The 22,964-nt window shown below is 34.5% G+C and overlaps 1 protein-coding gene across 6 annotated transcripts in view; it reads right to left on the bottom strand.

Moving 5' to 3' along the window:
* The window catches only part of BMAL1 (basic helix-loop-helix ARNT like 1), a 90,290-nt gene that overhangs the window by 30,503 nt on the left and 36,823 nt on the right, over window positions 1-22,964 (bottom strand). For 4 of the 6 annotated variants that reach the window (XM_051965754.1, XM_051965752.1, XM_051965753.1 and 1 more), the window contains 9 exons: window positions 21,762-21,881; window positions 19,491-19,654; window positions 18,628-18,762; window positions 15,037-15,184; window positions 14,437-14,457; window positions 12,927-12,965; window positions 12,587-12,628; window positions 10,514-10,671; window positions 5,219-5,298 (listed from right to left, as the gene is read on the bottom strand). In XM_051965754.1, coding sequence (XP_051821714.1) covers window positions 5,219-5,298; window positions 10,514-10,671; window positions 12,587-12,628; window positions 12,927-12,965; window positions 14,437-14,457; window positions 15,037-15,176 — 480 coding nt within the window. In that variant the 5' untranslated portion in view covers window positions 15,177-15,184; window positions 18,628-18,762; window positions 19,491-19,654; window positions 21,762-21,881. Of the gene's footprint in view, window positions 1-5,218; window positions 5,299-10,513; window positions 10,672-11,743; window positions 11,842-12,586; window positions 12,629-12,926; window positions 12,966-14,436; window positions 14,458-15,036; window positions 15,185-18,627; window positions 18,763-19,490; window positions 19,655-21,761; window positions 21,882-22,964 lie in introns of those variants that run through there. The other 2 variants (XM_051965751.1, XM_051965755.1) reach the window with 2 other exon arrangements.

Below are 22,964 nucleotides of genomic sequence, written 5' to 3'. Positions count from 1 at the left end.
ATATGTTTAAAAACACTGGGTATGGATTGAGAGCAGTCCAAGTGAAAAAGGTCTTGGATTTTAGTTGACTATTAGTCTCAATTTCAGGTAATAGTATTTCTTAGCTCTACATCTGGGGATCAAATGAAAATTTCTTGAAGGTTGGAGGTTAAACAGTTGGTATATTCACAAGAATCAGTAGATTACTATTTTCATTCAAAAAAACAGCTTACAAATATTTATTAACCATTTTCTACGTACCAGGCACCTAAGATAGGAGAACCAAAAAATGAAATAATTCCTGCTAGCAAATAATCTACATTCTAATAAGGAAGATGACAAGATGTATGTAGAATATACAACATAAATATAAAGTAAATACATACCGTGTATAGGAAGTACTCTAGGGGCGCTAACAGTTGAGGGGATCAGGAAAAGCTTCATGAAGATGGTGCTTGAGAAGCATCTTAAAGGAAGAGAGGGACTCTGAGGCAGAGGTAAGGAGAGAGAGCATTCCAGGCACGTGAGACAGCCAAGGGGAAAGCATGGATACACACATATGGAGCAGATGAACATTGTGTGTAGGGAACACAAAGGAGAGAAGGAATACAAACTTGGCTAGTTGGGAAAATGCTGGAGATGGAGTAATATCTGTGGGGCTGCAAAGATAGGTGAAAGCCAAATCGCACAGGACTATAAAAGCTAAACAGAAAAGCTAGTATTTTACCCTAGTAGCCTAGGCAGCCTCCAGAATGGACTGAATATCAAAAATCACATGATCAGATCTGCATTTGAGATCTGGTGGTGGTGTATAGGATGGATCTGAAAATGCTAGGGGGATTTGAAGAAAGAAAGAAGACAAATCAATCAACATTTATTAAATATCTTCAATGTGCCAGGCACTGTGCTGATCACCAGGGATACAAAAAGGAAAGAAAAAATAGTCCCTGACCTCAAGGAGCTTACAATCTAAATAAAGGGACAACATACAAACAAGTATATATAAGCACAATATAGTGAATAAATAAAAAGGGAGGCACTAGAATTAAGTGTGGTTAGGGAAGGCTTACAATAAACAGTGGGAATGAAGCAATGGGAAAATAAAATAGGAACCATGGCCTCTAAGCCACTTCTTCCAACTTTAAGATTGCATAAAATATTCTACAATAATTATCATTTGTTCTTTTTGCCTCCTTTTATTTCAGGTTAAATATTATTTCTTTCTTTGAATTTTATTAACAAAACTGAAATTTTTACAGTCCTTTAAGGTTTGCAAAATGTTTATAAATAAGTACGTGTGTATATTACTATATACACACACATATATACTCAGTTGACTCATAATTCTTTCAGAAACAGTGTTATTATTATCTTCATTTTACAGCAAGGGAAATGAAACTCAGAGAGATTTGGTCACCAGCCCATGGACACACCAACAATGTTAGAGGCAGGTTTTCTAAAGACTCCAAATTCTGCACACCAAATTGTCATAATAAATGAACACTAACACACCTATTTCACAATTCCAGCAAATGACTAGTTATAACAGGACCTTATTGATCTGGGTATGACAAATAGACTTCCTGTCTCAGTCATGTTAACTCTCTAATAAAAGTAGTCGATCAGTTGTTTAGCTCAAGGGCTGCCTTCCACCTGAAGCTTTTCCAGATGTCTACTCCTCAGGGGCTAGTGCCTCCAACCTAACAAACCACCTTGGATTTACTATGTATATATTCTCTAAGTACTTATGCACATATGTGTGGTCTTCCCCATTGGAAGATAACTTCCTTGAATGAGGGAATTGTTTTATTTCCCTGCTCATACATATCCTGAGTTCAGCATAATGTCTGACCCTAGTAGGCAATAAATAATTGACTGATTTATGACTTTCCCTACCTTACATGTCCTAAAATCACCACTCCCTGGTGTCTTACCATGAGAAAAGGAAAAAAAAACAACAACAATTTCTCAGTATTTCTAAACCAGCATTACTGCTATGTGGAAAAGTTCTAGTCATTTGAAGGAACAAAAACAGCAGATGTAGGTTGGGGGGGGGGGGCATTTCTCATCTTTCCCATTAAATCATACTTTCTTGAGGCAGCTAAGGGTGCCACAATGTACCAAGCACTGAGTCAAGAGGACTCAGATTCAAATCTGATCTCAGATACCAACAAGCTGTGTGAACCCAGGCAAGTCACTTTGCCTCAGTTTCCTCAACTATGAAATGATGATAAAATCAGTATCGATCTTGCAGAGTTGTTGGGAGGATCAAGTGAAGTAATATTTGTAAAGTGCTTCAGTATCTGGCACAGAGTAGCTGCCAACAAATACTCATTTCCCCAACTATCCTTACCCTATTTGTTAAATCAGCAAAAAGAACCCTGGTAACTTTTCATGTTCCATCTCTCTAGCCTGGGGACTAGGAATATAATTTCTAATACTGTGCTTTTGAACAAAATTCTATCACAACAAAACATTTCCCATGTTCCCTAATCCTATACAGATGTTCACAATGGAGTTTCACCAACTCTTCATTAAGCAGTATTACTAAACTTACCAGATAATGATTATATAAAAAGGGCAAGTCCCATTTATAATGAAAATATTTGGAGTGGTATGGTAATTAATAGCTAATCAGTTTATATATTACAATAGGTAGAAGGCTATATAGTAAACTGACCTTTCATTGCTAGTGTTCAGGAATTTAATTTTTAGCTTAGTCACTCAGTCTACCATCTACAATGTGTTCAATTCTGTATAATATATTGTAAGGCAGAAATGTAAACAAAACTGCAACAGATAATTTTAATTTGTGGTTTTCTAAGTCAATAAGCAAATCCCATTTCCCACAGGGATCTAATTCTATCCGAGTTTGACATTACTTCTGTGAGGAATATAGAAGCAGTGTTTATTCAGAAAGAGTCTATAATGGAGATGAAATTACACACATGAAATTATGCCTAAGGGAAGGAACGTTGGACTTAATGCAAAGAATTCTGGAATTCTAATCTTAGCTTGGCTGTTTGAAAGCAATGTGTGACCCAGGCAAAGTATTTCCCCTTTCCAGAACTTAGTTCCTCATATGGAGAACGCAACTGGAAGGTGTTGCATCCAGCTTGGTAGTGTCTGACTATATAACGATAAACACTGTGGGACTACATTTAAATAAGTATTAAATTGTAAGGTATAGCAAAGTGCTAAAGGAATTCTAAAGACAGGGAAATTACTATTCACCATGGTAGTCAGAAAGCTTGAAAGCAACCAACACTGTCTATGGTCCTGAAAACCTGCTCCTGCCACAGCAAGAACATAAATGTTCAAGGTCTAAAAGGTCCACATGCTATCAGCAGGTAAACAAATGGTTCCCTCTTCAGAGAGGTGGCCAATTCAAGGGAGTCACTCCTTCTATCCATCTGGTAACAATTCTGTGCAGCTGTACTCATAAAAGTGCCAGCAAGGGGCTCCTACTTTAGCAGAGGAAAAAGGATTTTTGCTCAGTAATAAAAGCATTTATGCTGTGAATGTGTTCTCAACAGAAACACAAGTTTTCAGATGACCAGCCTGGCTTATCCCTCTGTTATGAGGATATCTTCTGTCTCTTAGGGGGGGTAGGAGAGATTGAAATGATTTATGTAGGTTAGGTTATTAGTGAAGAGGAATTGATGATAACTGACTGTACACTTCTTCATTCACTTCCTGATTCCTGCAACCATATAAGTTCTACTATATGTGAATAACAGCGCTTGACATTAAAAGAGGCAACAATAAACATGGCATTGTTCCTGCCTTTATGAAGTTCACAATCCCAGACTTGTGAGCACTTGTGAGTGCTTCCAGAAGAGGGAGCAATCCAGAAGAGACCCATTGCATAACAGTGTAACTAAACAAGATAACAGTGTAACTAAATTATAAAGCAAGGTTTTGAACTCTTTTATCAGGGTTTTTATAAATAGAGACACACAGATAGGACTAATCCTGAATAAGCAGAGGCTGTAGCACCATGGATTGGTCTGTAGCTGTCATATGGTGACCTATTGTTTATCAACCATAATAACATCTGGGACTTCTAGTCCTTTCACAGAGATAGATTTCAGTCTAACTCAATTTAAACACATGGTTAGCCTCTATGTGCAAAGGTCTGTACCAGTTACTAAGACTAAAGGACAAAAATAAGACACCCCCCTGCCCTCAAGGAGCTTACTTTCTAATAGGCATTTTATTTGGACCCAGCCACTATGGGAGCGTAAGCATACAATTCCTGGCTGCAAATACAAGAAGATGGCAAGCCTATAGGAAGGAGCCTAGGCAGGTAAAGAAAAGCAAGGAGGGAGGACAAGGAGCAGTAAATCTGGCCTATCAATGGGCTGGATCACATAGGGAAGCCAATATTCAAAGAAAAGTCCAGGCCCTGAAGACAGATTAACTTTTCAAGATACAGAAGACAAGTCAATTTAAAGTGTGCTTTGGTTCAAATTATGCCCTGAGAAAGATGGCTAAAGTGCTGTGGAGTTATTCTCCTGTGGGTAAGGGTTTGGGTATTTTGAGAAATGACTGCATATTTCAGTTTAAGTTTCTGTGAGGGACTTTTTTTTTAACTTAGTTCTTTTATGTCTTTTTCAATTCCAGGTTATATTTTTATCATCCTGAAGTGGTATAATTCTTACCCAATATAATGACTTTGACAAAAAAGTGAATAGTAAAATAGTAACTTAGAGAAACTTTAGTACATTTGTTTTTAACTACTATCCAGATAAAGAGCATAAAAATGATATTAAAATCCCCAGCTTTCTCTCCCTCTATCACTCTCTACTCCCTAACATGGATCAATGACTACAAATTAATATAAATTTTGTTCTATTACCATTACTTTAATTTACTTGATCAAAATTTGACATTTAAAAAAGATAAAACTGTTGAGTAATTTTTAAAAAATGTTCCTTGTCCCTATTTGGGCAAATCACATACACAGATGACTTGTAAATAACTAACTCTATTTCTAAAAGTCTAGCATCTTGTGACTAATAATGATAATTTCTAATAAAATAAAATTTAGGACAGGAAATACCAGGTTGACATTGCAGGTCATGAAAAGAAGCTTTGATAATTTAAAACTATATCAGTTCATTATGTTTTCCTGAAGACCAATTTTATACGTAATCATGTTTTAAAAGTTTATAATGGTAAATAATTAATTGATTTATGGGGTGGAAGGAAAAGGTGAGAAGCAATCCCGACATACCCTGAGAATGAGATGTTTTAGCTCATCATCTGACAGAAAAGTAGGTTTGTAGTTTGCTTCTGTATATGGGTTGGTGGCACCTTAGAAGGGGAAAAAAAACAAACAGTTCATATTCTTAAAAAAAAAAAATACACAGAAAAACTGTACTAATGTCTAGTTTCAAAAAACTCCTATTCAAACCTTCTGTAAATGACTGTGCCCACAAAGGGAATTGAAATTGAAAGCATTTCTTTTCTCTAATTGGTCTGAATTTGGTCTTGGAAAATATCAGATAATTCATTTAACAGTGAATACTGTTGTGCTCTGGGATCTTGGGGAAGGAAGAGAAAAGTGCTTCTCTCATTAAAATGAAAACTGAGAAATAATTAAGGGAAGTTTGAACTTTTCTACTTCTTAGTCATTCAATTGATTCTAGAAACAGGCTGGCTAAGATTAGGTTTGATTTTGGCTTTGTTTTTTTGCCAACCAAACCTCAAAAGAGTTTGGCCTTTTTTTTTTTTTTTGGTAAGAAGAGCGAATAGTTTTTCAGTAAATGATTCTGACTTTTCCTAGAAGATATAATCCACCAGTCATGTCCTTAAATAGGGACACTGCCTGAAATAACTTAAGGATGGTCCCTCTTTAAGGGGGTTAAATGAAGAGAATATGGCAGGCAATATAGAGTGATATATTTCCTGAGAAATGCAATGAAAAACAAGTGCCTGAACAAAGACAGGATTTCTGTCTCCAGACACTGCCATTTCTAAACTCTTTCAGGGAGAGTAAGTCAGCAGTTTACAAAAATGAAAGAAAAAAAAAACCTAAGCTATTATCACCATTATTATTAGATGACCCTGAATTTCTGCCTGGTTAATGGAATAAATACTGAAAAGAAATAGTGTGATTGAACCAACATGAATTATGGAAGGGAAAGCAGCATGTATAATTGAATTGAAGACTTGCATATGAATTAATGAACAATAGTATATTGATCCACAGCTCTTCCAACACAATTTCAAGCTTTCTACTCTTTTCTTTTTCAGTTGTGTGAGATTTCTAAAAATTCCTCCCACATCTCTTTCCCTATTACACAATCTTCTATCAAATTTAAAACATCAGCATCAAAGTAGAATAGAATATATTAGTTCCTTTCCAACTACTAGCAAAAAAAAAAAAGGAAAGAATTTAGGTCTGTGTTTCTAATAGCTACAAGAGCAGCCACTTGGTGGCTTATAAATAATGCTGGCCTAGAAGCCAAGTGATCAAGGTTTCAGGCCCACTTCAATCAGCTGTGTCAAGTTGGAAAATTCAGAGTCTGTGCTAGGTGTAGCCTGTGTGACCATGACCAAGTAACTTAACTTCTCTGCAGTTCACTTTCCTCATCTATAAAATGAGGATAGTTGTACTAGATAATTTCTACGATTCTTTCCTTAGATCAATTTCTGATTTTACTGATCCCTCAAATTTTTTTTCATTGTTGTTGGTAATGAGGAGGCTGAATTGGATGAAAACTTTATGTGTTTGTGAGTTAAATATATAATCTTTGCAACCATATGTCTATACCACAGTACCTGTCTCCCAATTTACTCCTACACTGGAAGGCTAGTTAAAGGAAAATGTGAGAGCAAAAATAAGAGATTTCTAGCATTAAATATTTCAATAGAGATTTCTCCTTGGAAGGTAATAATACCATCGATGCCCATACTTGATAAAATAAAATGTCCAAAGCACTATGAGGTTCATTCTTTTATCAGAATCACAATTAATTTTCTTCTAAAAACTGGTCCTTATCTATCACTATGTACATTACATTTCTGATTTTTATAAGGTATCTGTAGTGTAATCCAAATGAACACATATGTGTCCATATGCAATTTATGACATCAGCTATATCTTCTAATACATATATTGCCTTAATATATATACACACACAAGGAACTAATGTTATGTTATTAATAACAAGCATAGATTATGGATCTGTATCAGTGAGTATCAATAGTCACTGCATCAGAATATGTATATAAATAGTGCCTCTGATATTTGAAGATTAGCCAATGAAAAAAGTTAAAATAACACATATACATAGTGAAATATCAAGCCCATTGCAAATCACAATCTGAATAATATGGTTTTCATCCATTTTCTTGTGCCTGTGTGGATGGTTAAAATGATGTTTTTAAAGTAATTATATTATTTCACCATACAAGCCTGTGGTGTTCCAAAGTTGTATATAATTAGCATCATGACATCGATGTATGTGGATCTGGAAAACTTCACTACTTACTAATAGGAAATTATTCTATTTAGACTTTGTGCAGATCATCTTCCCTGACACTGAAAAATACCAAAGACAAACATGTATCTCTATTTTATACCTAACTGAATATTATTACTCAGTCACTGAACAAAGTAATTTTCAGAGTTGCATCTGTCAGATTTCAAAATTGTTTTAACATATGTGTGAAAGACACCTTAAGTAGGATTATAAAAGCAACATCTTGTTCTGTCAAGTCAAATGCTTTTACTAAACAGACACAGTAAGAATGTCTAAGTTTCTCAGTTGTGTAACTATAAAAATGCACTAAATTTTTAAAATGACCTTTGAAAGCCTATGTTTTCAACTCCTGTATTCAATGAGGATCCTCTCTATATGTGCAGAAATCATTCTCATAAAAGATGAGCTATCTAGATAGATCTTAATTGAATCTTCTTGGCTATCCATTTCTTGAAAAAGCATCATCTATAATTTTCTGTTCTTTTAGCTTCTTGTCCTCTTGGGTACATTGTGAAAATCAATCTTCTTGTTCCATCTGTAATGCCTTGCAAAGACTTCTCTTTGCAGGTATGTCAGACTAAAGCACTCATCCTGACTTTGTAGATACTACCACCCTTTCCTTATGTACTACAGTGGTAAAGTGGTAGTTCCACTACTGTCATTGATGAGAACAGATCAAATCAGAAATGCCAGCAACTGCTTCATCTTCCACTGGTTTCCTGTTTTCCTTTGACTATCTTCTTTAAATCCTTTCTGGGTCCTGTGACTTACCTGGCTCTCCTGCTAGGCTCTTTGCAAATTTGTTTTCTCAAAGCCCCCACAAAATTGTGAGTCCCTTAAGAGCTAGGACTTTTGATGCCTGGCACAGAATAGGCACTTAATCAATGATAATTGACTGAGTTTTTCCTGTTTTGTTCCCTAATGTTCTGTAATATTCTCAAGGTAAACTCTTACTCTAAACCAGTATTGTTCTTATATACCACATGTCTATAGTTATTGCTAGGTAAACTGAAAATTTGAGGGTACTTTGAGCCTCCATAATGTGGTGACTGCTTTGTTTAAATTATTTTAAGAAAGACTGTCAAAGTCAATGATTTCTTCTTTGTCCATTTTGTATTTTTTAGAGTCACAATCTTGTTCAAACTGACCAAGTTTAAGCTGCTCTAATAGCACACAGTATTATTATCTCTTTTCATTTTTATCTTTTTTTTTTTTTAATCTGGTAGTTTACTTGATTTTTTCCCCCTCTTTCCAGTAAAACTGACCACAGATAGTTGTTTTTTAAATAACTGCCAAACCTATAATGATTCATTTTCTCTCTTTTTCAGGTATAATTCAATGGTTTATAATGTTGTTAAGTACTCAACAAATTCAAACATTCTTATTTGAAGAATATATTTACAATATACAGGGTTTTGAGAAATCTATAAGCCTTTAGACTCTCTTCTTTTCTTAAACCCCTATCAACTTTCTCAACATATTTGTTCCCTGTCCTTTGCCCATATTTACATTACAATGTACCAAGGTATGGGGTAGCTAGGTGGTGCAGTGGATAGAATACCAGCCCTGAAGTCAGGAGGACCTGAGTTCAAATCTGGTTTCAGACAATTAACACTTCCTAGCTATGTGATCCTAGGCAAGTCACTTAATCCCAATTGCCTCAGGAAAAAAAATGCACCAAGGTATATGCAGATTTGAATTGAAGAATATAAATCAAATTCTTCATAGTATTTCTATTTCTTCATTCTCTGCAATGGTTATTGAGGCATATATACTGCAAATATTTTCATGAGAGTCTATTTGCTTAATCTCTTCATGACCACCATAAGATGAGATGACCAAGAGGGCTGTGAAAGGAAGTATTGTGTATCCAAAGGTGATGAAATGCAACCATCTCTTACTACTTTTTATTTGTCTTTATGATAGTTCTGTTCCTCCAACTATTTCAACTTGTTGTTTGGTAGGCTAAGATCAAATATTGATCTTTAAACTGTTTGCAGCTTAAAAATGATTCTTAGTGCCTTCTTATGGCTAAGTAGAAAGCTGAAGAGGGCTGTGTGGGTTTTATCTTCTTCATTTTATGGTTCTGTATGGCTGAACTTTCCCCTCACAAACAAACAAACAAAAAAGTCTATCACCTGCTAATCTTGGAATTGACTAGGTTGTCAGATAGCAAACACAGTCTGTTGTCAAGCACAACTCAAGTACTTCCTTCTTTAACCAAATTTACCAAAACTGACATAGCTTTTTTTTTTTTTTTTAATTTTTTATTAAAGCTTTTTATTTACAAAACATATGCATGGGTAATTTTTGAACATTAACCCTTGCAAAGCCTTCTCTTCCAAATTATCCCCTCCTTCCCCGCACTTCCTCTCTTAGATTGCAGGTAGGCTGACATAGCTTTCAAAAATCCTAGGTTACCTCCAGAAAATGAGATATTGGAGTACTGTTTTTTTGAATCAATAACAACATAACCCATTTCTTTTTTGTGTGCATATAGCTCCACATGTATATTTTATATTATGACCATGTCTTCTATACATATGAAAGGTTCTTTTATATATATGTATATTTGAATAGTCACAAAGGTCTTTTTATTTGTACCCTGCAAATATCATTATCTCCATTTTTGCTGATGAAAAAAAAAGTGAGATTCAGAAGTGCTAAAGCAATTTGTCTTAGTCATCACATACATATGAAATGATGGTTCTGGGTCCTAAAGACAGATCTTCTAACTTGAATTCCAATGTTGTTTCTACAAATCAATAGAAGTTGGCTTGAACTTGATATTAGGTATTTTGACTCTAAGAGCAACATTTGTTGCACTATAACATATTGTATTTAATATATAATTGCAGAAATTGATCGTTTAGTAGCCCATTCATTGATAAAATGGCAATACATTTTTTTAAAGGATGAAAATTTGCAACTGATATTTGCTTAGGTACCTTGAAATTTTCAATATAAGTATGGGAAAATATGCTATTTAGAGTGCAAAAGAAAACAAAGAAAACACAAATTCTCTGACAAAAATGACTCACCTCTTAATGTTTTCATATGTTGAACAGCCATTCTTAACACAGTAAGTTTATCCAACTTTCTGGACATTGCATTGCATGTTGGTACCAAAGAAGCTAGTTCATCAATAAAACTGTTCATTTTATCTCGGCGTCTTTTTTCAATCTGACTGTGAGCTTCCCTAAGCAATAACATAAAAATGATTATTCACAGGACAAAATAGTCAAAATATTTTTAAAATCCTTAAAATATTCATCTGACATGTCAAATTAAAAATTTACACAATGTTCAAAACTGGAGTCCTGACTATATAGTAATAGTTAACTTTTAACACTTAAACACTTAAGGTTTGCAAAATGTTTTTATATACATATTAATTCTTGGCTCAATGTTTAATATACTATAATTATCTTATTTTACTTAGTCCTGAAACTTAGCTGAAACATTACAACAGTTATTTCTTTTGTTTAATTTACTAATTTTGCACACATAAAAACTATACTTTCACTCCCCAAATCTGATAAAATGTGATATTTAGTTTATAATTATACTTTTAGTACAACAGCTTCTTTTTCTATTGCTCCCAAAGTAATATTTCAAACTGCTGGCTATAATGAATATTCAATTGGCATTTCATGATTATAGGGGGAAAAAATCTGAAGAAAGATAAATAAAGCTTTCACTTCCTTAAAAATTTAATTCCTTTTCACATAAACTGCTCTAGAATATTATACTAACTACATGTACTTTTTCCTTCAAAAGAGATCTCATTTTAGGGATATGGCCTAGATTCAAACTAATGTGATAATATGAATATTTTCAACTCTGTTTTTTCAGTTTCTTACTTTCTGTCCTTTAAAAAAAAAAAAGAAAAGAAAGAAAAGCACTCCCCACCCCTCACCCCTTTACAGTGGTTATTAGTTGGGAATCTGTTTCATAGTTAACCATCTTTTAAGTTTTAAAAAAGATCTCACTGGTTTTCTTTAGGAAGTACATTGCAGGTATCTTTCTAGTTAAAAAATAGTCTGTCAATGACTCATTCAATGAGTCACTATTTAATAACCCTTACATCCTTTTATCAACTGCTGTACCCCCCCCACCCTCCACCCCTAGAATGCAAATGGATTGGCCACCTGACCTAGGGCTTTATTTGGAAAAAGTCGCTCTCCTTTGGGATGACCTACATGCCAATCACTCAGAGCCACGGAAGAAACTTTTTTCCTAAGCCATAACACCATAAACACTAACATTACCTTTCCAGGTCATATCTCCTTTGCTAGCAGACACTATCTCCCTGAGAGGTGATCACCATCCTTCTATAACTGTTCTCAAACAGAGACTAAGGCTGGGTCTGTATGTGGAGAGCAAACAGAACCAGAATCAAAACGTGCTCTGCTGATCTAGACAGAAGATCCATACGGGAGGCACCAGAAGCACTAGTTCTGCCACTTACACAACCTAAGGAAAATCCCTGGTGACACAGTTCAAACAAATTTCACGGCTTCACATCCTGTTTGCTAGGACACAGCCTAAGTGTCTATATTCATGGCATGATGAAATAGTAAAGAAAAAAAAAAGATCCCCTATTAAAAACAATAAGCAGGGCAGAGATAACTGACTTCAGGAAACATCTGCAGTCAGCTTTGAACGGTGTGCATAGGTAAGAGATACACCATTTGGCCTTGTTACAACAGCAGAGCAGCAGCCAAATCTGGGCTTAAACACTAGCCTGTTCTAATAAAGGCTTTGCTCTGGCTCAGAATGGAGGAAAGTCCATGTATCTAGGGACACCTCCTTGTCCTTGCAGGTAAAAGCCCCTCTAATAATCAATAATCTGCTAAAGCTGCAGGGCTATTTTTAGCTTTGGGACATCCTCTGTTGCCTCCATGGTCCCCTGAGCCTTCAATCTGCTAAAAGAGCTAAAAATGGGGCCAACCTAACCTGGAGAAAAGAGCCTCACACAAGGCCCAGCAGGTTACACAGCAACTCCTTCTTCCTCCCTTGTCCCTAACGAATGGATATAATGATACTGCTTCTTTGGTATCCATCAGAATCAGTCATCATAAGTAAAACACGTGATGAGTTTGGAAATTTACCTGGCATTTCTGATTCTGCCTTGCTGGTCTGGGTATTCCAACCTAAAAAAGAAAAACCCCACAAAGCCCAGAAGATTAGTGGTAGAGTCGGTCATTTTCTTTCCCATTTTTTTTCTCAACTACTACTTCATACTAAGTTATTTACCTTTAGGCCCTGGTGTCCCCTGAGCAATGCCATGAAGTGGTACTGTGACTGAGATAAGGGTCATTACTGTCTGTTTCACAATTTGGAGGGGAAGGGGAGTAACTGCTCTGGATTATATGTAAATTAAGCAAACATAAAAAAGTAACAGCAGCAAGTCTTTTGAAACATTCATATTAATAAACATGCTTGATATACCTTCCATGCTGGTCATCTTTGTCTGTATCCATACTTTCTCTGAAAACAAAACAAAAATATTCAAACTCATTAATAAAATATTCAAAAAAGTTTTTTCATAATATGAAAAGCTCCCATTGTTTAGAAATCAATAGGCAAATTAATCAAATTACACAATAGCCTCTGACCCCAGAAGACTAATAAGTGAAGGATATTCCGAAGTGATGAAACAGAGTAACTTTAAGACACTGAAATGCCTTTCAGATCAAAGAAAAATTACATTTGAGTTTAATATAGTACTAACATAAATTGTAAAGTGTCTTACTGTGTTTTTAGATCAGTATGACATACAGAGTACCATTCAGTCAAACAGAATATTAATGTAACCAGAACACACCCCACTTCCTGATCATTCTGGATAAATGAACATCTATTTGTAAAGTATCAAGATGGGTCAAAAACAATGTCCTATCAGAACTGGAAAGAGACTTGAATACTAAGACCAGAGAATGACATAAAGCCCTGCTACATGTTTTGCTTCCTTCTTATTTGGTAATTTTTGAGTACATTTGATTTTCAAATTTTTAGAAGGGGAAACCTTCCTTCTTTGGGGTGGGGGGAGAAAAGGGAGGGAGAGAGAGAAGGAGGGGGGGGGAGGAGAGTGGGGCGGAGAGAGAGAGAGAATGAATGTATGTGTGTGTGTCTTAATATGACCTCACAGGCACAAATCAAATGTTATAATTTTTATTTTCCTTTCAGGGAATTCTTATGGATACCTCATTGAACTCTGAAAGTCCATGTGAAAAGACTGAAAACCTAGTGGTCCCAAAGGTTCATTAGAATAATAACATTTTGCCCACGAGGGAGGGCTAAATAAAGATGTCTTTCTTTTCTTTTGGGCCTCATCTTTTTGTTAGAGAAACTTTTCAAGAAAAGGAATGTCAAAGGCAAAACTTTATATACATCAAGGCAGATAGGGAGCAATCTAGCATATCTAGAATTTGGATCGTGTCAACAACATAAAATAATCAGAGAAAAAGATCTCAGCTAAAGTATGCCCAACTCTTCCTAATGAAGGGAAAGCAGCAGCATCTTAGAGGCACTGTCTTTACACTCATTATTCTGCTTGGGCTTCCCCTACCCCCCATTTATCTTGAATTTAATAAATGCAGATTTACTAACCATCTCCAAAGAAATTCTAACATCTCTAATTCTATCATAATTCTTCAGCAAAAAGAACGGATATTTAATCTATGGATTTTATTTTTCCCTTAAAAAAAAACAACAAAACCCCCCAAAATATCAAATGGATATTAGGACAATAATTCAAACATTCAACAAATTGAAAACAAAACAAATACAGGCTGTCATAAAAGTCTTAGTGAAGTTTTAAGTTATTAAAATTTAAGATTTCAAAAATATTCTACTCTGACTTTGTCCATAAATGATAAATACTTTTTCACACTATTTCTTTAGATTTTTACTTAACTATGGTAGAAGTGTAAAAATTTAAATGTGAAAATTTACTTACTCAAAAGAAAAGCCATCGAGTCTGAAAAGAAACACAAATACTATTCATTATAACAAGTACAAGCTTATAGTATCTTCAGCAAAATGTCAGGGATCTGAATCTTATTCAAGTGCTCTAATGTTGCTCTCAAAATAGAAAAATTACCACATTCACTTATGAATGATCTTAGATGTGATTATCAACTGGATAGGCAGAAGAGAAACTTTTCTTTAGTAAAGGGTGCACTTAGTGACTGTGCACAGACAAAATGAACAAATAAACTCATTTATTTAATTTAACAAGCATTTACTCAAAATCTTATTTAAAACATTAAAACCTGAGCTCTAGAAGGAAATTGAAAAACTTTAGCAAATTGTAGAATCTAGCTTTTAAATGTCCTCTCTTAGTTTATAAAGGAGTAGAGAGGAGGATAAAACAAAAGTCAGTGAGAAAGAAGGAAAAAACAAAAAAATAGAAATAATGCATAACTGTCTTGGGGAATGATTTTTTATCATGAATAAGGTCACAGCTTCAAGGTTACACAAAAGGCAATGCTTAGAGTTTAGATTTGACCACTTTTAAACAAATTTAAATAAGAGAAAGAAAACCCTAAATCCTTACTGATAATCAGTTGAACTGCCTTTCCTTTTTCGATTACAATCCATCCCAGTAGCATTAAGAGAGCTAGAGATGAGGTCAGTGGGACCTGGTGACATAAAATCACTAATTGTAGAAGAAATGTCCATTCTCTGGTCAGCCATTGAATATTCTGAAAATGTCAAGAAAGACAAGTAAGTCCAGTTATTAAAATACCATATTCAAATGGACTAAGGGGACCCAAAATACCCAACAATATCCCAAATTTTGAAATATCTCACAACCAAAATCCTTAGCAAGTCTCACTCGTAGGTCCTTGTCAAATTATGAAGTGGAATTATAGAAGGTTGGCCCTTAGATAATGGATTGGTTTGGAGATTGGCAATTGGAAACTGGCCCTCAGTCCAATCTTCTCATTTTACAGTAGAGTAATGAGACCAATCAAGAAGTAATTTACCTAATACTAAAAAGGTGGTAAAGACAAAACTAGAATCTAAGTCCCTGTGCTCTGAGTCTTTCCATTACACCATGCCGTTACAGCCAAACTTATCCTAGAGAACACCTCAAACACCCCATTATCTGGGAACTAATCCCTCTAGCTAGCACACCATGCTGACCTTTGGCACCAAGAACTTTTTGTAGCTATCTCATTCTCTTATGTTAGGGTCACTATACTTTCTAATATGATGATTTATTAATATGCTAAGAGGATTAATAGCCTAATTAATGGCTAAAGGAATTCCCCTCACTACTTTTATTCCTTTCCTGGGTAATAACTTGTACTAGGGGACTCTGTGATACAATGCTACTATCTCTGTTGTGTACATATAGATACTATAAGAGTATCTATAAAGGTAAGAAATTCAGGACTTCTATCTACAACTATTCAGTAAGAATGACACTGGACAGGTAGGCTTCATTTCATTATATTACATAAAGGGTGATGTTGGTCCAGGCCTGATAGAGAAGAAAAGTAAATTTAATCATATTTATGATTTGACCTACTCATTTTTTATCCATGACATAAACTGAACATAAAATTGATACCTTCCTTTCACTTCCCTTTGGTGAAATATAGACAATCAAGGCATGTGAAAGAGGGAAAGTGAACATGAAACAAAGAAATTTCAAACTGTATCTATTCTAACTAAACACATTTTAAATAATGCTCAAGAAAGCTATTTCTAAATACTACTGTACTATACAATGTATTTGCAGGAGATATTTCTCTCACTCCCTCCTCTGTATTAAAATAGAAATAATGAATAATACTGAGAACTTTGGTGTGGGATACAAAGTTTATGATGGAACTGGGGCCATAAATAGCAATAGAAAAAGAAAGGTAAAAGACAAATTAATTATGTGATAAAAGAAAGCGAATAATAATGAAAGAGAGGATGGAAATAGATTAAAGGTGGTAGGGATAGTGAAAGGAGAATGAAGCTTGGTTTAGAAATGAAAACAGGGCAACTAGGTGGTGCAGTGCCTAGAGCACCAGTCCTGAAGTCAGGAGGACCTGAATTCAAATTTGACTTCAGACACTTAACACTTTCAAGCTGTGTGACCCTAGGCAAGTCACTTAACTCTAATTGCCTCAGCAAAAAAAAAAAAAAAAAAAAAAAAAAAAAAGGAAAAGAAAAAAAGAAAAGAAAACTCTCAATGAAGTAAACTATTTATGGGAGCAGAGAAAATTGTTTGAAAATGCATATTCTAATTACTCATCTGGTATGATTCCTAGGTTCTTGAAAACTTCCAAAAAACTACAAGCATTGGAAGGTCCTTGCCATATAGCAATGATTTTTCATGAGACAGTTGGTCACTTATATTATAGTACTCAGGATAAGCATTTGCAAAAATATCATCATGAAGCTAGATAGACCAATGGATAAAATATTGAGCCTATTGTCAGAAAGACCCAAATTCAAACCTAGCCTCTCAGACACTTACTAATATATAACTCTGGACAAATCACTTAGTCTATTTCAGCCTGTTTCCTCAAATGTAAAATGGGAATAGTAATAGAACCTATTTCACAAGGTTATTATGAGGGGAAAATGACATAATACTTGTATGGTAGGTGCTTAATAAAAGCTTTCCATTCCTTATACACCAACAAGTGCTATAGAGGATGAGGAGATAAAAGAAATTCTACAATGAGTAAGTCCCTCTAAATTAAATCAATATATATTCTAATACAAGGTTGGATGGTTATTGTTCTTCATTCTTGAAGAGGATCAAAATGATATTACTATGTTAGAACCAAGTTACATTGTGTCCAATTGTGGCTGATCTGACCAAAATGACTTGGTATGCTCTGTCACAGGTCACAGTCCATATAAACATTTGGGATAGTTTTTCTAACTCTATGCAAAAAAGAACCACAAACATATATGAATATTTTTTCAAGAAGTTGGGAGTTACTATAGATGGTAAATACATACAGCATCACAACAAATTAAATCTTTTTAAAAAAAATTTACAGAAAGATTATTTTAGAAATTATCTTATAGAAATTATAATTTATGAATTTTTTGTACTTTTATAGAAAGATAGGAATTACTGATAATCCACATGTGAATCATTCAGCTTTTAACATAAAAAACAAAATTAAAATTACATTAGGAGAACAGAAAATGAGAAGACTGAATATAATTAATATAATTCCAATTTTACTGATTTAAAAAAGTTACTGCCACCAAAAATGGGAAATGGATAAAAGAACTATATAGACTATCAGCATTTCCTAGGATAGGCTAACTAAATTAACTAGTGTCAGTCAATTGCTACAATGAAGAAGCTTACAAACCAATTCCATCCACTTATTCTATATTTTACTGCCCAGCAGAAAAAGACATCAACCAAAGACAACAACAATTTATTACAAATAAAATTTATATGCAATAAAAAGCAATGGAGAAAAAATAAACATCAAAGGCTTAGAAAAAGTCCTAAATGGAAAAAAAGTCATCAAGATTTTTATGATAAATGCTTTTCTTTATTAATAACACTGGAGCCACCATGAATGAACTCTAAATTCACAGTCCCTGACATGTTACACAATGAGATAAAAACTACACTAACAGGAACAAAGCTGGAATCAGATTAGCCCTAGTAATCACAAAGTAACTTCATGCTTAAAACAATACAATTTTAAAGGTGCTAAGGGATCAGTTCTCAAGATTTATGAAAGTAGATATCTGAAAAATACCAAATGCTTGGAGGGAATATAAACATTGTTATTCTTACCTGAAAAAGGGACAGTGAAAAATCAATAACTACATAAGTCTTGTGTTTCCTTCTCACTTCTATATAATCTTTATGAATATAACCTATATAAAAGGTATATTTGATGAAGAAGCAAACAGACAGGCTTTTGTAAGTCATATTCTCCATCCGTTACATAACTGACTGAAAAGTTTGTGAACAGAAGATCCCACCATATCTGTTCTCTTCTAATCAGCAAATATTCTTTGACAGAACCTTAACGGCTCTATTCTATGCAAAATGGTTCCCATGCAGGTGTTCAAATCATATGAGATTCTTTAAAAGGTATAACAGTTTGAAAATTGATTATTGGGATAAAGTGAGGCATAAAGCACAGAGATATATACTCACCAAAGATATTTACTACGGTCACAGAGGATGTCCAATGCAGAGCCTAAAACAAAGAGGAATTCCCTCTAGAAGGTGAGGTCCTGGAAATGCTCCTCTTTGCAAATGATATCAAGTCCCAGAACATTGTAGAGCCTCCTAAACAAAATCCAAAATCACTCAATTGTTTGGCCTTATTATTAAAATACAAGTAATTATTTTTAATACAAGAAAAAACAACTGGATGAAGAATGTCTGGTTCCTAGGCTATGATTTACACTTGAATAGACAATCCATAAAACTAGTTCACAATCAATGTATTTATCCTGAACAGATATAGTAGATCATAAATTTCTTCTAGAATTGAAAAGGAGGAAAGAAGCTGGATAGTATATTAAAAATTACATAATTCCATGTCTTCTCTCTGACACAATGGCCCAACTTTTTCACATCAATATTCTTTTGAAAACAACATTAAAAGACCTCAGAACTCTGATCAAAACTGTAAACAGTCATGACTTTGAAGGACTGACAATGAAACATTCCTCTAGCCTCCCAGAAAAGTGGAGGTGGATAAGTAGATAATATGGCATACATTTTCAGACACAGCATGATATTGATTTGTTTTTCTTCATTGTCCTTATTGGTTCTTGGGGCCAAGAAGAGTAATTGAGAAGTGACAATGAAAAAACAACAAAAATAATCGTAATGTGTTTTCATAAAAAATTCTTCTAGTCAGCTATATAATAGCAAATCTTAGAATATGACAGTCTCCAAAGAATTCAACTTAATTGCCCAAAGGGTTAATGAAAGATACAATATGGTATAATCATGAACAAGATGTGATATATTACCAAAAAAAAAAAAATACTGATGTCGTGGCTTACTTGTATGAATCATGGCTCTACATGAATACTTCTACCAGTAATGAGGATTTCAATCCATCTGATGTTTCATCCTGTGTAACTCCTGTTCATAACCTCATAAATTCTTCAGAGTTGGTCTAACCAATGTAATGATGGCCCAAAGAATGGCATTAAGAGATGCCTAACTGAAAAAGGAGGTAAAGCAGTCATAATATGAAAAGTGGGAGATGACTAATGGCAGCTCAAGTATTTTACTGATGTATTTACATTATATCAAGACATTTAGAGAAAGACCCCAGCATAGTGGATGAACCAACTAGAGAGGACTGTTGATTGATTGATAACGGTTTTTTAAAGTATGTAAATAACATTAAAAAACCTTAGTTTTTCCTCTGTTCCCTAATTTCTTCTGCTGCATGGGGAAGGGTTTCCATCAGATCTGTGAGGACATTCCTCCATCTCTAACATTACAGCAATCTGTGTGCTTCTTGAGTTGTTATATTTAGTAGGTCCTTAAAAAAATTTAAAACTAGATTTCATTTTACTTAGAATTTAAGGGCCAGAAGATTAGGAAAAGTATTTTGAATGACATCCAAGAAGAAAAAAAAGTTTCTTTAAATATATCAGAGAAGGATACTGGCATTCCTAAATTACCATGAGGGCAAAAGGTAATCCCGTAATTGTTATGTGCAAAAGAAAATCGCAATCACTAATCCCTTTGCTCTAGCCTATGTAGCAGAATATTAGGGAGACTTCCATTTCCAAACTGTTCTCTGAAGGGAATAAGGTAGTGTTATATAGGTAGAGTGCCTGGAATACAAAGCATTACCTGGAGTCTTTGGATGAGATCAAGGATAAAGGGGAAACATAAGAATCAAAACATTAGAACTGGAAGAGTCCTAACAGACTATCTGAATCCTTCATTGTGCTGAGAAAGAAACCAAATATTAGTGATGGCAGAGGCTTACCAAAAGTTGCAAGAGTTATGTTATAAACTCCACAAGAGCAGAGAATGTCTGATAGAACCCAGATTTCCTAAAACTCAATTCAATTCTATTTATTTCAAACATTTATGAAGGTTCTATTATAAGCAAAGTTATTGTGTAAGTGGTAGAATCCTAAAAAGAAAAACAAGTCTGCCTTCAAGGAGCTTGCGTTCTACTGGGTAGGGAATAGAATATAACTGAGATAAGCAAATACAAGGTAATCTGAGGAGGGAAAACACTGTGTACACACAAATTTGTGCATGTGTGGGCATATGTCTATGTTCATGTGCATGAGTATGTATGTGCATATGTGCAAGGGAAGGCTTCAAAGAGAAAGTGGCACCCTGATTCTGAAATGGAGAAATAGAGGTGAAGAGCAAGGGAGAATGTCAGGAATAGTATCTGCCAAAATGACAAAATGTCTTCTGTCCAATACAACCCACCACATTTTCAAATCATCATTACACAAGGCAATTATGTCAAAGGGGTGGAGGGTTGTAAAGATGAACTCTAATTAGAGACCAATGTACCTATAATTGAGAGTAGGGATAGAATCTAGGACCTGTGATGTCACTGATAGAGGGAAATCCCAGATAAAGAAACTCTCACCATAGAGATTCATCATCAAAAGGTTGTTCATCAGGGGATGAATATTTTTGGTCACAGAAATTCATGTCTGTTAAAGCATGGAGGGAGTACCCACATTGATGAAATAAATAAAGGATAGGATCAACAAAAACAGAGCAAAAATAGCCCATTGGGGGAAAAACAGTATGGTGTGAAGAAGTACAGTCATATCTTAACCATTTATTGGTATTCATATGCCTGTAAAAAGAAAGGAAAACCAAAGGGTATATACTTATATAAATTCAGAGGTGGAAGAACTTCAGACAGAAAACAGATAGTCTAATCACAACCAAGTGAGACACCTGTTTATACCACAACAAGTAACTGGTCCTTTAGCCTACTATCTTAAAAATCTAATATTTAAGACAGTTATCATGGAGGATAAATACAATCTCAGAAAATATCTTTTAGGGCTACCCACTAGCAAAAGAATGAATATGTGGTCAAAGAGACCAAGGAATCAGACCTAGAAGGTGTTTATTCTGTTTTGTTTTGTTTTTTAAACTCAGATACAGCTAGTTAATGTGGCCACATTCTCCAAAGCCAAGAAACCTGTAAGCATTATAGAAAAACGAGCTATTATTACTTGACCTATATTTCTGAAATGAATAGTTCAACCTTAGTGATAATCACTAAAATAGCTACAAAGTGAGCATATCTATTGGGGATAACTCCTTACCTGAAAATGTTTTTTGAAATTCAGATTTATACTAGGAACCAGGTCTCCACCTTGTGCTTGTCACCTAAAGGCTTTTCTCATATCCTCTTATTTTCCAGTCCATAAACTTCTCACAGAATTCTAGAAAGGGGAATACATGAAGGGAAGAAGAAAAAAAAAACACTAAGAAAATTTTAATGTAAATTAAAGAATATTTTAATAAGGGGGAATGGAGAGAGTTGGGTTCACTTCAGGGCTTTCATATATAGACAGTGACAATCAGATATTTCTCTGATCCCATTTCTTTCTAGTCTAACCAATTATTTTAAAATTTATATTTACAATTATCTTATAATTGTATATAAATTGTATATAAAAATATGGCTATAATAATGTAAAGGTAGAAGGAGGAAAAAGAGGGAGGGAGTCTGGTGAAGAGTGATGTCTGTAAAGAATATTTCCTTAATTCTTTAAATACCAATTCAAAAGGAAACAAGACATACCTTTTTTGTTTTATTAACTTCCAAAAATGTTTAGTCTAATGTCCATTTACCCATATAGGTAATATTCCTATAGTAGACAACTGGGTAAAGATGGAGGTGAAAACATTCTCTGAAACAAAATGATAACACTATAATGTTGTTCAGTCATTTTTGCATCTGACTCACTGTGATTCCATTTGAGGTCTTCTTGGCAAAGATACTAGTTTGCTATTTCCTTCTCCACTTCATTTTAAAGATGAGGAAACTAAGCAAACAGATTTCAGTGACTTGCCCAGAGTCACAAAGTTAGCAAGTGCCCCAGGCCAGATCTGACCTCAGGGAGATAAATCTTCCCAACTCCAGGCCCAGCCTTTTGACCACTATGGCACATAACTGTTCCTAATATAATACTTGAGAATTATTACTGAAGAAATTATGTGGAATTCATAATAAAAATCTAAGGAACTGTTATAACTTTTGAACTTTATGAAGTCAAAGGAAAGAAATTCCAAGAATTAATTAATTTTAATGAGATTTCTACACTGAATCCCATTACCCATTTCCTCTATTCCTTCCAAGGAACTAAAGTTGATTTGAGAAGGAAGGGATTTCTTCCCCTTTTCCCTTCAGATTCCCACAGAGAACTTGTTTTTCTTCACCTTCTTTTTGACACAGATGATTCTTTGCACCTACACATGTTGCTGATCCTCCGCCTTCCCCAATTCTGCCTCCGAGACCTACA

This window comes from Antechinus flavipes, chromosome 6, assembly GCF_016432865.1.
Source record: "Antechinus flavipes isolate AdamAnt ecotype Samford, QLD, Australia chromosome 6, AdamAnt_v2, whole genome shotgun sequence".
Taxonomy (NCBI): Eukaryota; Metazoa; Chordata; class Mammalia; order Dasyuromorphia; family Dasyuridae; genus Antechinus; species Antechinus flavipes.
This window is presented reverse-complemented; position numbering and strand designations above follow the sequence as displayed.